The following is a 12,030-nucleotide window of genomic DNA, read 5'->3' on the forward strand; positions in this document are numbered from 1 at the left end:
CCAGACTGTCCTGTAATTATAAAGAAAGTTTTTGTTAATTTCCTGGGAAATTTCCTATTTTTGCTTATTTTACCGTGGACACAGTAAAACTAGACATTTCTATGGTATCATTTAATTGCTTATCTGTTACTTCATCATTGTAGTATTAATGTGTGTGTCTTTATCAGGAGGATAAGCTGTAACATTTATGAAAATACAAAAAAAACAATTATTGCCGGGCCTTATATTTGACACTCCTCCCCTAAGCCACTGGTATTCGAGATTGAAGATAATCTCTAACTTTTCCCAGTAACACGTGAGAGCATGTCCGCCTTGTGGCTTGCCGTCTGCAACGCAAACTAAACCTTACCATGTACCTCAGTGCCCAGCGCACCCACCCTCCGCACAGCTGTGAGCAATGAGCATCCTGCCCCCTCCTCCCTCAGCATCAACCCCCCTGAATGCGTGCGTAAAAGGAAAGTTTACCGAAACCGGTTGGCTGGGCGGTGCGCGCGCACACCCTCTCTAGAGCCGGTGGATGAACTTCAGCTGGATAATGGATGAACGCATCAGACAGACAGCTAGCAAAATGCACAGCGTACTATGAACTCCAGATGTCAATGTATTGGAAGTGAGCACCCGCCCACGACGAGTGAGTCACACTCTGAAGTAGCTGAATAAGTGAGCGACAGTGCGGACGGGGAGTTTCTGCGTGGGGTATTTAACTTCTTTCTGGTACTTAAAGCTCCTCCGTCCCGCGGTGTTTATGGAGAAGCGCAGCATCGAGCTCGAGCCGCCACACGGACTGACAGTTGCTGCGCGAGGCGCTGGTGTCAGGAATGGATAGCGCGCGGGATACCTGCGGACGCTCGTGCGCATCTTATTAAAGTTGCGACACTTCTTGATAGACGAGGCTGAAAACTTTTATTTGTCCTGAGCCAAAAGTCGGAGAGAAGAAAACGCGAAAAGGACACAAGCGTTTTTTGTGTTGTTGTTGTAAAGCTGTAATCTAACCTAAAACACACAGTGCACAGTGAAGCACTTTTACCGCCTTTAGGCTTCACGGGAAGCTTTGAAGTGGAGAAGATGAGTCAAGAGGTCCCGAGAAGATTTCAGATGCTGGTTGTGCTCTGGTCAATACTTCTTGTGAGTGTGGTGACAGGGTTACCTACCAGACGCAAGAATATTGCCCACAAAGTAAGTTCTCTTCTCCATTTTTTCCTTTTTCTTTTCCCTTTCTGTGTGTTGGCTTTTTTTGTGGCGTAGAGTTTAGCAACAAGTTAGAAAAAGCCATAGATCACACTTGCCACTGACAGGCAATTAGCTAATGCGTTGGAAGTTTTTGCTGATGGTTGTAAAATGTCTCCTGAGTCCTGTTCCTTTTATTACTACAATAGCTTATAAAATTGTACCAACATAATTTTAAAACTAGAGCACAATAAAATATCAGAAAGTTGGTGCTTAGCTTTAATTTCCCATTCAGCCTCTTGGTAATATAACTGCTTGGTGCAAATTATTTAAGTTATTCACTTTGTTTGCAACATTTAAAACTTATGTTGTGCATTTGTTTGTAATTTTGTTTGCTGAAATTTAAAAATCACAAACACCTTAATGAAATGTTCTCACCCTCTTTTTCCAGGCATTCTTTAATCAACTAAAGAATTTCCACATTAGAAATTTGTTGCCTTCTTTTGTTCCACTGCTCTCTCCATGTATAGTAAGGTTTGCCATCTCTGGGCATTCACTCTGCTAAATCCAAACTCTCTGCACACACGCACACACACACACACACACTGTGCGGTGTGTCAAAGGGGAATGTTTGTGTTACACATGGACATATTTGGATATCAAAGTCCGCTTGTGTGTGTTTGTGTCAGGGTTCAGTTTTTGCCTTTGAACTCTCTCCTTCTTGTGTGGCCTCCCATGGATGCCCTATTGGGACTTTCTCTCTCTCTCATCATCTGCCTGATTGATGTCAAAGCAAAAAGACACAAGGAAGGACTCATTAGTGACAAGAAGAAAATAAAAATCTTACTGTGGCTGCTGTGACTGCTCATTTCATTCACCAAAAAGCCAAATGTTGGCGACTCTCTCTGCCTGTGACCCCCCTGCATGTGTGAGTGGTGGATGAAGAGGGGAGATTAGCAGAGGAAGACTGCGGGAGGAGGAGGACAAGCTCAGTATGGGTTAGGGTGCCCAGTAAGAAGATGCTTATGTAACCAGAGAAAGGGAAGCCTTAGGCATCTCTCACACTGGAGCTCAGGTCAAGTGTCATTCATCTGATTGTTTACGTTGGCTCTTTTTTGTGTTAATGTGGAATTTCCTGTTTTTGCCTTTACCCCCATGCCTCGGTGGAGAATAGAGGGAGGGGCGTTGTGTTGAAGTGGCCTCTTTTCCAGATACTGGGACCTGTTTGCCCTCTTCTGCTTTGTACCCCCACTATACATACCAACTTCCACTACCTCACCCTGATTCTACCAGGCATGCATTTGTTGTCCTCTTTCCATTTACACAAAGATGGTGATCAAAGAGAGTCCATAGTTTATTGTTCTTCTGTAATGGTTTGGAAACAGCCAAGTGCAGGACCCTTTGATATCTGCGGGTGCATAAATCAGGGCTGCCATACTGCATACCCCCCTCCCCCAAACCCCAACCGGATCTTGTCCCTACCCCTCTACTCTGGCTCACCCCATCCAGTCTCCGGACCTCCTCTCCCTAACCTAAATGCGTGTCAGCAGTAGCAGTGACAGTAGCCCAACATTCAGTCTTTCCGGGCACTTAAAAGCAGGACGCTGCGGTTTGCCAAAAGGGTGTATTGTCAGGCTGTTTCAAGAAGAAAATCCAGTCCCCAGGCCAGAGCCGAGTACCCCCGGTGCATCATGCAGTGTCCCTGTTAAAACGCACTGCATGCCATCAGCCATGATGCCTTTGATCAGAGGAGCCCCACTACCAAGAGGAGGAGATCACGATCAGAGAGAATGAGGGGGAGGACGAAAGGAGGAGGAGAGTGATATACAGGGCGAAAGAATACAGGATCCAGATGTGTAACAGGACGAGATGAGGAGGGTGTGAAAGTATGCGGTCTCTTTCATGACTCTGGACTTGAGATTTTGTGTGTGTTTGGTTTGTGTAAGCCCGTTATGACCTGTATGGACTAAGGTCAGGTACGGGGATAAACGCAGCAACGTGGGGGTGAATTTTTACCAGTGAAATCTTATATCAGACATGAGATGTAATGTTGAAGATGGTGAATCATTAGATCTGTGTGGGGGGTGTTGCGTGTTGGGGGCACAGCAAGTTGGCGGTCTTCTTTGGCTGACTATGTATTGTAAAGTATAAAATGTTCAGTAAAAATCACATTAAATGTTCATCTAAAAATTCTAAAATCCAGTAAACATAACTGTTTTACATTAGTAATATAAATACAACTGTAATGTTACTCACCGCTACTTATATTCTTACAATTAATGTTAAAATTCTTGCTTAAAAAATGTGCACCATCGCTATTTTCAGTCAACTTTTGTTGTCATTTCTTGTAAGAAAAGTGGCAAATAGTGCAAAGAAAACACCTAAATGTTTCCAGAAAAAAAGTATCTGTTTGTCACCACCAGCTTACACATATTTGAGGAGGGCTCACCTTTATCCATCATTTATCATCCCCGACAGGCACCGCCTCCTAACCAGCTTTATGTGTTCACATTCTTGGATTTGACTGACTACATAAGTTCTTTATGGGATGATCACAGGCGGTCCCTGAAAAGTCTGCCCTGTTCTCGAGGCCATAACCATAAATCATGAACTGACTGGTCATTCATTAAAGCGTTTCTTCTGCTCTTTAGCCCACCGACTGCCACTGTTGTGCTGAGCGTACCACAAACTGGCACAGGTCCAATCTGAAATTCTTGTCAAATCATATGTTTGGGCCAGTTAGCTCTTTCACAGGATGACAAAAACATGAACGAATGGCAGACAAGGGTTCATTAGGGGTTTTTGTTTTTTTCCTCTTTACCAGTGACTGTCATGAAACAGTCATGTGTCCTATTAGATTTAAAACAGACTAAGCAAAAAACAGCATCTCATTTTAGAGACTGCATTCTACATTTGGTACATGTTTCCGCAACTACCCACTATTATAATGTCACCTCTAATCACCATTAATCTCGGAGATCAGCGATTCTTCCTGCCGGCCTTCCTTCTCAGTAACTGTAAAACCTGAAAGGTCAAATTAAGCAGTGGCAGTAGCGGCGGCAGCACAGCAGGTTCAGACACACTCGCATCAGCCCAGGGGTCCCACGCCTCCCAGGCCCTCTCATTAAAGCTAAAAGCGGATCTCTCTCTGGCACAGGACCCTCTTTGTCCACGGCCTGGATGGCATGACTGTTGTGGGAAAAAAAAAAAAGAAAACGAACCGAAGGCTGGGTGATGACTTGGCTGGTTAGTGGATGCCCAGGGGCCTTTTGGAATTGCTTACCAAGCTGCAAAGCGGTGGATGGTGTAAAGGCTTTCTTCCTGAAAACTGAACACTAATTGTTTTTAGACCCTTCAGTAAGCCACTATTAATAATAGATCTTTCTTTCTGCAACCAGCCCTTAAGCAGCACACACTGGTGGTGTCTGCAAACTTTGTCACCTTGCAAGCAGAATCGCACCTTAAGAGTTTTTCTGTCAAGTGTTCTTTTGGTTAGTTTCTTAAATTATTCCAGTAGATAACTTGTGCTCACTGTAACCTGCATTTACCTGTTCTTTCCGTCAGGCTCATGGCCAGTCAATTCATAGTGGTGGTGTCCAGTTTGCCTCTGAGGCTTTGGAGCAGCAGAACCAGGTTCAGAGTCTGCTGCCTGAGCCCCACAGCCACCAGAGGAGGTGGTCTCACCCCCAGCACCGCTCCCTTGGTGTTCTTCCACAACCTGAGCCTGAGGAGGAGACCAAACCTTTTATACTGGATCTGAAGAACTTTCCAGACCTGGCCAAAGCTGACATTAACTCACAGAACCCCAACATACAGGTTAGTAGGGACAAGGGAGTCACGTGATATTACCTCTGTGTTATATGTCTAGAGGCTAAAAGGAAACCCTTTAATGTCTACAACAAACAGATGAAGACACAGATTTAGTCTTTTCTATGATCTCTGCAGGCACTTATCTTCTCCTGTTTGGTCAGAGTATTCAGAATGCGAGACATAGTTTTACCAATCTGCTGTACATCAATATAAGTACAGAGACATTTGATTTCCGAGGAGATTTTATGTAACATAGACCTACAAGACCTACCCTAGGCCGAGGATAACATCAAGAATATACCCAGCTATACTGAAATGACCATAGTACTCGATCGTCAAGCTACTTTCTAACTATTCATTTTACAACAATTACAGAAACATAGCTTTTCTCTTTAGTCTCACTGCTGTCTGGTCTTTACATCAGCTGAAGTGGGCCCTTGGAAGTACTGTGAATCTGGGATGAGTCATATCGAGGTAATGAGAGGTAGTTATCCAGAATAAAGGTTCGCATTCTCTCCCTGAGAGGATCGTTTAGTTGACTGAGTGCTCATGCTTACGTCTGACTGGCTTACTTAGATCCGGAGAGCGGGTTTCCTGACTAAAATACCCTTCCAAGGATTTGACATGGTTGATTTCTTAAGAAGAGTTGTAAGTCAAGCACTAAAGCTGCAAAAAGTATATGCTGTACTTTTTCATAACCGCAAAGCAGATTTATTGTAGCGATATTGAACATTTCAGATGGATAATATTTGATTATCTTTCATTGACTCCAAATAATTCATTTAAGCGTTGTTCATGCTGTGATATCAGTGACACTCTCTTATTTTACTCAGGTGACCATTGAAGTAGTCGATGATCCTCAAATGGAAGTGGAGATGGACCTTGCCAAGGAAAAAGATTGGCTACCTTCCTCTTCCTCCTCCCCCTCATCCACAGTAGATTTGCTCGGAGGCAAGAAGCTTTTCTGGCCCCTGTTTTGGAGTTACACCGATTCCAGCGAGGACAGCAACAGCCGGTCGGGCATGGAGGAAACTGGCGAAGAAGAGGAGGAGGAAGATTACTCTTTGGATTACGGTAGTGAGGAGCCCTTACCCAGCGGAGTAGGCGGGGACTGGGATACTCACTGGAACGAAGGCTGGGATCCAATACAGAGTTACTATGGTAGGTTTTGCAAAGTGGTGCACTCTCTGTGTGTAACTAAGGCCGTATAAACACAACTGTTTCTGTTTCCCAAAGGAAAAAAAGGCTTAAAAATGAACCTTTGGACACTAAATAGCTCAGTAAATCATATTGAAAGCGATGAAGATGGTCCTGAAGTAGAGCTGGAGAAAGAAGTGTAGCTTAGAAAGACTGCATGTTAACTGTAGTCACAGAGATCCAAACAATGCTAGCAAGTGAGGCTGCATGAGCACTTGAATATGAGGACATTGTGGGTTATGGGTACTTTGAAGTTGACACTGGTTGTGCTGGTCGCAGAGGCCTGCCTTTTGAAGATGGGTCTGATGCTTTTGCTAATGGCAGCGTGAGGCCGGCACTGTTCCCTGGGACAAAACAGCCCTCTGCTTGTAGACAATTAGAGGGCAGATTGGGAACAGAGAATGACAGCGGCCATTTGTCCGGCCCTTTCATCTTTCCCTGGGACCCCTCGGGCCCCCCTCAGACCCTGATGGTCCTCAGTACCCTCGGCGGCTTGGCCTTTTGAGCGAGTTCAAGAATTTCGGGGTGCTTTAAAGGATCCACATAACTAGTGTTGTGTCTCAGCTTGCACAGACAATTTGTTCAGTTGTAAAAATAGTAAATAGTGCGAGATGAGAAGAGGTCAGATTTGTACAGTGAATGAAAAGCAAATTAATTCAGTGCACAGCCATAGACTCACCACAGCATGAAAGTTTTAGTCGTCAAAGGTTTTCCCATAGATACAAATTTGTGCACAATTAATCTATTTGTGTTTTTGAACAGTTATGAAGGTTGACGCTGCACAAAACTCCTCTGTTTTATTGTAATGCAGTAACAGGTGCTTAAAACTAGGTTTTACTGTAACGCTTTTCCTCTGTCCTTTATATCGGTATATAGGCTCCATCTGTTTAACTGTTGTGCGTATAGACGAGCGAGCAAAGGCAACAATGCCTATAAAGTGGTCACATCTAAAGGCTTGGTGAACATAAATCAAGGATGTCTGCCTTAGCTTCTTCTATAATTAAGACTCTCCTGAGACCTCATTCCTGTATGGCCACATGGCGAGTTGGCAGCGCCCACGAAGTAAAATTGGGTGCTCGCTACACCCAAGCTGGTATTTCTGCACCCACCTCGCCTTTAATCAAGAATGACTTGTTTTCAGTGTTATTAACACCACAAGGAAGCATGGCGCGGAGGCGGACAGCCACAGCACAGCTTTTCTCTCTTTAATTTTACTGAAGCCTTCTTAAAAAGAACACGGGTTTGCATGGGAAAGGTTAGACCAGGAGAAAATTGGGCTGAGGCAGTCAGGAAAGTTTGAAAGCTCATTTTGGATTAGCCTGTCGAAGTGCGTGTTTAGTTCATAGCAACACAAAACGGTGTTATTGTATTTTGCCGGTTCTTCCTCTTGTGCTTGTAATTATTTATCAACACTTCGAAGCTGCTTCCAATTAGCTCCACCTATTACAAAAGGAAGGTGCAGAGCTGCTATTCTAATCTTCTCATCACCTCTCGTAATCTCTACGACACTTTTCCCATTGTGTAAATTCTCTTGTGCTTTATTCTTAATAGGCTTTTTCTTGTTTGTGTGGAATAGGTTTTGATCAGTAGGAAATGAGTTCACAGAAAATGCTTACATTTTCAGTCTCTGATGCGCTGATGAAAGCCACAAGGCTGAAACACGTTTGCATGTTTGTGTGCGTAAGAGCAAATAAATGTCTGAAGTTAAAATCTGTTAAGCACTACTTGTGTACCTTTGGGTTCCTGACACTGATGTTTACATTTTCTCTTCCACAGAGAAAGACATAGATGATTGGACACCCTGGTCTCCCTGTTCAGTGACATGTGGACATGGTGAGAGGAAGAGGACCAAGTCCTGTGGGTACTCCTGTACTCTGACAGAAGCTTCTAAATGTGACCTGGAGCCCTGCCCGGGTAATATTTTACTTCCAAGCATATTTTACTTTAACACGTGCATTAAATATTCAGATTTTTATTCTGATTTGCAGGGCTTTTTTTTTCACTAATCGGCTAATCTATCCCTCTCTATGTAGGTGATGTCAACACTGTGGTAGAGCCTTTCCCTTTCGAAATGGAAAATGGCACAGAGCCTTTTGGAACAGGTGAGTGTTTATTCGGGAAGTTTTCCATAACCGTAAAAAAGGTTTCTCAATCAGATATATACTGGAACTGGATCTAGATTAGGCTTACTCAGTAGTGTAAAGCAGATGTATACAGATGCAAGTATAGGATTCAGACTTGACTCCATGGTGTCTGTTCATCTGTTCATGCTCTCAGCAGTGGCAGAGATTAATGCAGTGTTGCTGTCTTCTTTCCAACAGATGTAGACAGCTGTGAGAAATGGCTCAATTGTAAGAGCGAGTTCCTGCAGAGGTACCTCCATCAGGTTTTGTCTGAGCTGCCCAACTGCCCCTGCTCCTACCCTTTCGAAGCCGCGTACACTGTGGTCAGTGTCTATGATGACGCTCACGGACGGCCGTTCCGCTGGCACGATGCCAGCGGCTCCAAGGAGCGCCTGGACATCTACAAGCCTTCAGCGCGCAGCTGCATCCGCTCGGCACTGTCCAGTGACTCGACTACCCTTGCGGCACAGCACTGTTGTTACGACGACCGCGGGAGGCTGATCACACGAGGAAAAGGCGCAGGCACGCCGAACCTGATTAGCACCGAGTTTTCGCCCGAGCTGCACTTCAAAGTGGATGTGCTGCCTTGGATTCTGTGCAAGGGAGACTGGAGTCGCTTCCATGCGGTGCGACCACCCAACAATGGACTGAGTTGCCCAGAAAACCCCCACGAGGACGTGTTCATGAATGAACTCGAAGAGGCCAGGGAGTACTGAAGGACCACAGCCAAAACTACCACTTCACTCAGAGAGTCAGAGGGCCCAATCCTAATTTGAGGGGAGGTAGCCTACCTTAAAAGTCATGAAATATTACATCAAAGCCACCTATAAATAATTAAATAGACATGACTTGAAGGAAATTTACAGGTTAGGAGTTTTGCGGAGGTTTAGGAATATTGGTGAAGTCTGGTTTCCTCAAGTTAGGATTTGGCACATTATCCTTATATCGGCCTCAACCAAGCTGAACTAAAACAAAAAATACATTGTTGTCTCATCACTTGCCAACCTGTTACACATCTGGCATGACACCAAGCTCTTTCTCTTTATATCCAGTACTCTCTCCTGGGTGTGTGTAAGCATGATGTCTGCCTACTGGCTTTTTTTGATGCTATCTTTGAGCGCTTGTGATTGACAACACCAACATTAAGGAAACATCCTGATCATGCTTATTGTAGATTTTACATGAGGAAATATAATGAATATGAGCTTGATTGATTGATGGAACAAGCACATGGCTTGGACAGTCCAGGTGATAACTAACTATGCTGCTACAGTATAAAATCCTTCAGGTTTTACAAAGGCATTATAAAGTGGAACAAGACATTAGTTTCACAGGACACATTCATTCAGCCAGTCCTCTGAGTTACTTAACTGAAGTAGGAGGTTATTGAGAAATTTGAGGTCTCAGCCAGACAACTAAGCTAAAAGGATTTGGAACATTCATTTGCAAGTGCTTAGTTTGCTAGAGAGAATGATGCTATTAGTCTTCAGGTAGAGACTATAAAAGAACAGAACATTTGATTTCAAATGCTATTTCACACCGATTGATTTCAAGTGTTTCCACACATTTTCTTTCATTGCCAGGAAGTATATGTGATCTGGGTGCCAAAGAGCTAAAACAGAAGTCTGACTGTTGGTGCCTGTGTAAATCCCACCTCCGTATCTCCACGCAATGTGGGGAAAACATTACGTTCTTTTAGATTGTGTCTCTGCTATCTTCTCAGGGGGGGACTAGCTGACCATCACAACAAATTTGCTCATTTACCTCGACAGCGGAGCACTATTGGATCTTGTACAGTCTTGTGGGTAAAGATTAGTAGAGGAGTGTTGGGTGTGTAATCAATAATTGCTGAACAGATGATGCTTTAGTGCAGTTGGAGTCCTTTGATCCCTGTTGTTGATGAATTGTGTGGTTTGTTGTTTAAGGTCTTTGAGTTTATGTACAGTGCTTGATTGGATAGAAAGGACATCGCTTCTCAAATAAACATCCCTGAGAGGTCATTCAGGTAGCGACCCATAAACAGGCTGACGCAGGATACTGGTAATAGTCTCTTACCGTTATATGGTGTGTGTTCAAGTGTGTGGCTTAAGAGTGTTAAGTGTGGCTCGTGAGATTGATCAAGCGACTGTTTAACCGCTCTCAGAATATATTTTGGCTTTGTAGCTACAGAGGTTTTTAAACACTGCACATCACTTAAACAATCCTCACTCCTATAACAGCCTATCAAATGACCTCGTGTGCCACTTGTCCTTTCTATCCAGTCTAATTCTATGGATGTCTGCTCCAAACCTTTATCTTTTCAGGAAGTCTGCATCCAGATGCATTTTTGCAATCATGCATTTGCATTTTGGTATCACCAATTCTAAAGAAAAGGCACTTTACTTTTGCCATTTGTTGATGAGAGTGTTATTGTGAAGGGAAACTCGCCAGAAATGCTGCATTGTTATATGAAGGTGCATATATACGTATAACTGTTCTGTTGAGAAAAGCATGACCTTTTTGTGACTTCTGAATCTAGTATTACATATATGGTGTTGTACAGTATTTATTTGTCTGTTCTTGTTTTTTAAGTTTGCTGAAGCTTTGAAATGACTCTACTCTCATCATGGTGCACTAGTAAGACTGAATAATGAAGGCACCCATTAACTAAAGGGAAACCTCCTGCCTCATATCACTACATGAAACAACAACAGGTGTCTGTGTTTTATTCTGTTCTACTGCAGTACTCTATAAATATGTTGCAATTATACTGAAGAAATATATATATAAAGACCTTGCATTCATCATCTGACTCTTGTGGTGTTTCTTTTTCCACTCTTTAGGTACTGTGTAGTAGAGCCAAGCTGAATGCTTTAAAAACATGAGCAGCCTGAGACTGCACGCCTCCGCCAAGGCTGAAATTTCCCTCAACAACATGCATGAATTGAATCCCTGTATCCAGACAGTCATGTGGATCTGGATCAGCTTGTGATATAGCAATATAAAGAGGATGTCTGTCACTTCTAGTCATTTCTATTCCATATGCATTTGGAAAGAAATGATTCTGAATGTGCAGTTTTTTCCTATCTAGCAATGGTAAACAATCCTTTAAAAAATTCCTGGATGCTAATCCAGATCCGTACTGACACTTCTAGGGGCGCCAAGGCCTACGAGGGGGACTTGAACCCAACAAACTGAATGTGAGGAGAACAGTATGTAAGAGTTCAACAATATGTTACTAATGCCTGGAGTGGATACAGTTTTATATCTAAAATTAAGAAAAAGAAAAAAAAAAACTACCGGTATGTAGGTTACAGGCTTAGTCCAAAACATGTGAAGGATACACTCACCCAACAACTTTATTAGGTACACCTTGCTGGTAGTGGACCCCCTTTTCCCTTCAGATCTACCTTCATTCTTTGCGACAAAGACGCAACAACGTCCTTGACACATTCCTCAAAGACTTTGGTCTATAGTGCCATAACAGCATCGCAGAGGTGCTGCAGATTTGAAATCTACAGCCAAGAATCCCCCCACACACACACACACATTACACCACCACTGGAGAGGCAAGATCGATCCATGCTTAAATTCTGATGCTACCATCTGAATATCTCAGCAGAAAATCAAGACTCATCACACTATTCTTCCAGTCATTTATTGCCCAATTTTGGTGAGCCTATGTGAGCTCAGTTTCTCATTCTTAGTTCAGGGAAGACACTTGGTGTGGTCCAATCTGCTCCAAGGTTCGACA

The 12,030-nt window shown here is 43.4% G+C and overlaps 1 protein-coding gene across 1 annotated transcript; it reads left to right on the forward strand.

Moving 5' to 3' along the window:
• The first annotated feature begins 377 nt into the window (after positions 1-377).
• On the forward strand, positions 378-11,069 carry ism2b (isthmin 2b). Its single transcript, XM_086264339.1, has 6 exons — positions 378-1,176; positions 4,732-4,983; positions 5,811-6,138; positions 7,951-8,088; positions 8,208-8,276; positions 8,496-11,069. The coding sequence occupies exons 1-6, from the start codon at positions 1,066-1,068 to the stop codon at positions 9,011-9,013; spliced, it is 1,416 nt and encodes a 471-aa protein (XP_086120465.1). The 5' UTR covers positions 378-1,065; the 3' UTR covers positions 9,014-11,069.
• Positions 11,070-12,030: the final 961 nt, after the last annotated feature.

This window comes from Aulonocara sp. 'chitande type north' Nkhata Bay, linkage group LG15 (assembly GCF_057382095.1).
Source record: "Aulonocara sp. 'chitande type north' Nkhata Bay isolate Kocher_YH1m ecotype deep benthic linkage group LG15, A_spYH_male_GT1.1, whole genome shotgun sequence".
Taxonomy (NCBI): domain Eukaryota; kingdom Metazoa; phylum Chordata; class Actinopteri; order Cichliformes; family Cichlidae; genus Aulonocara; species Aulonocara sp. 'chitande type north' Nkhata Bay.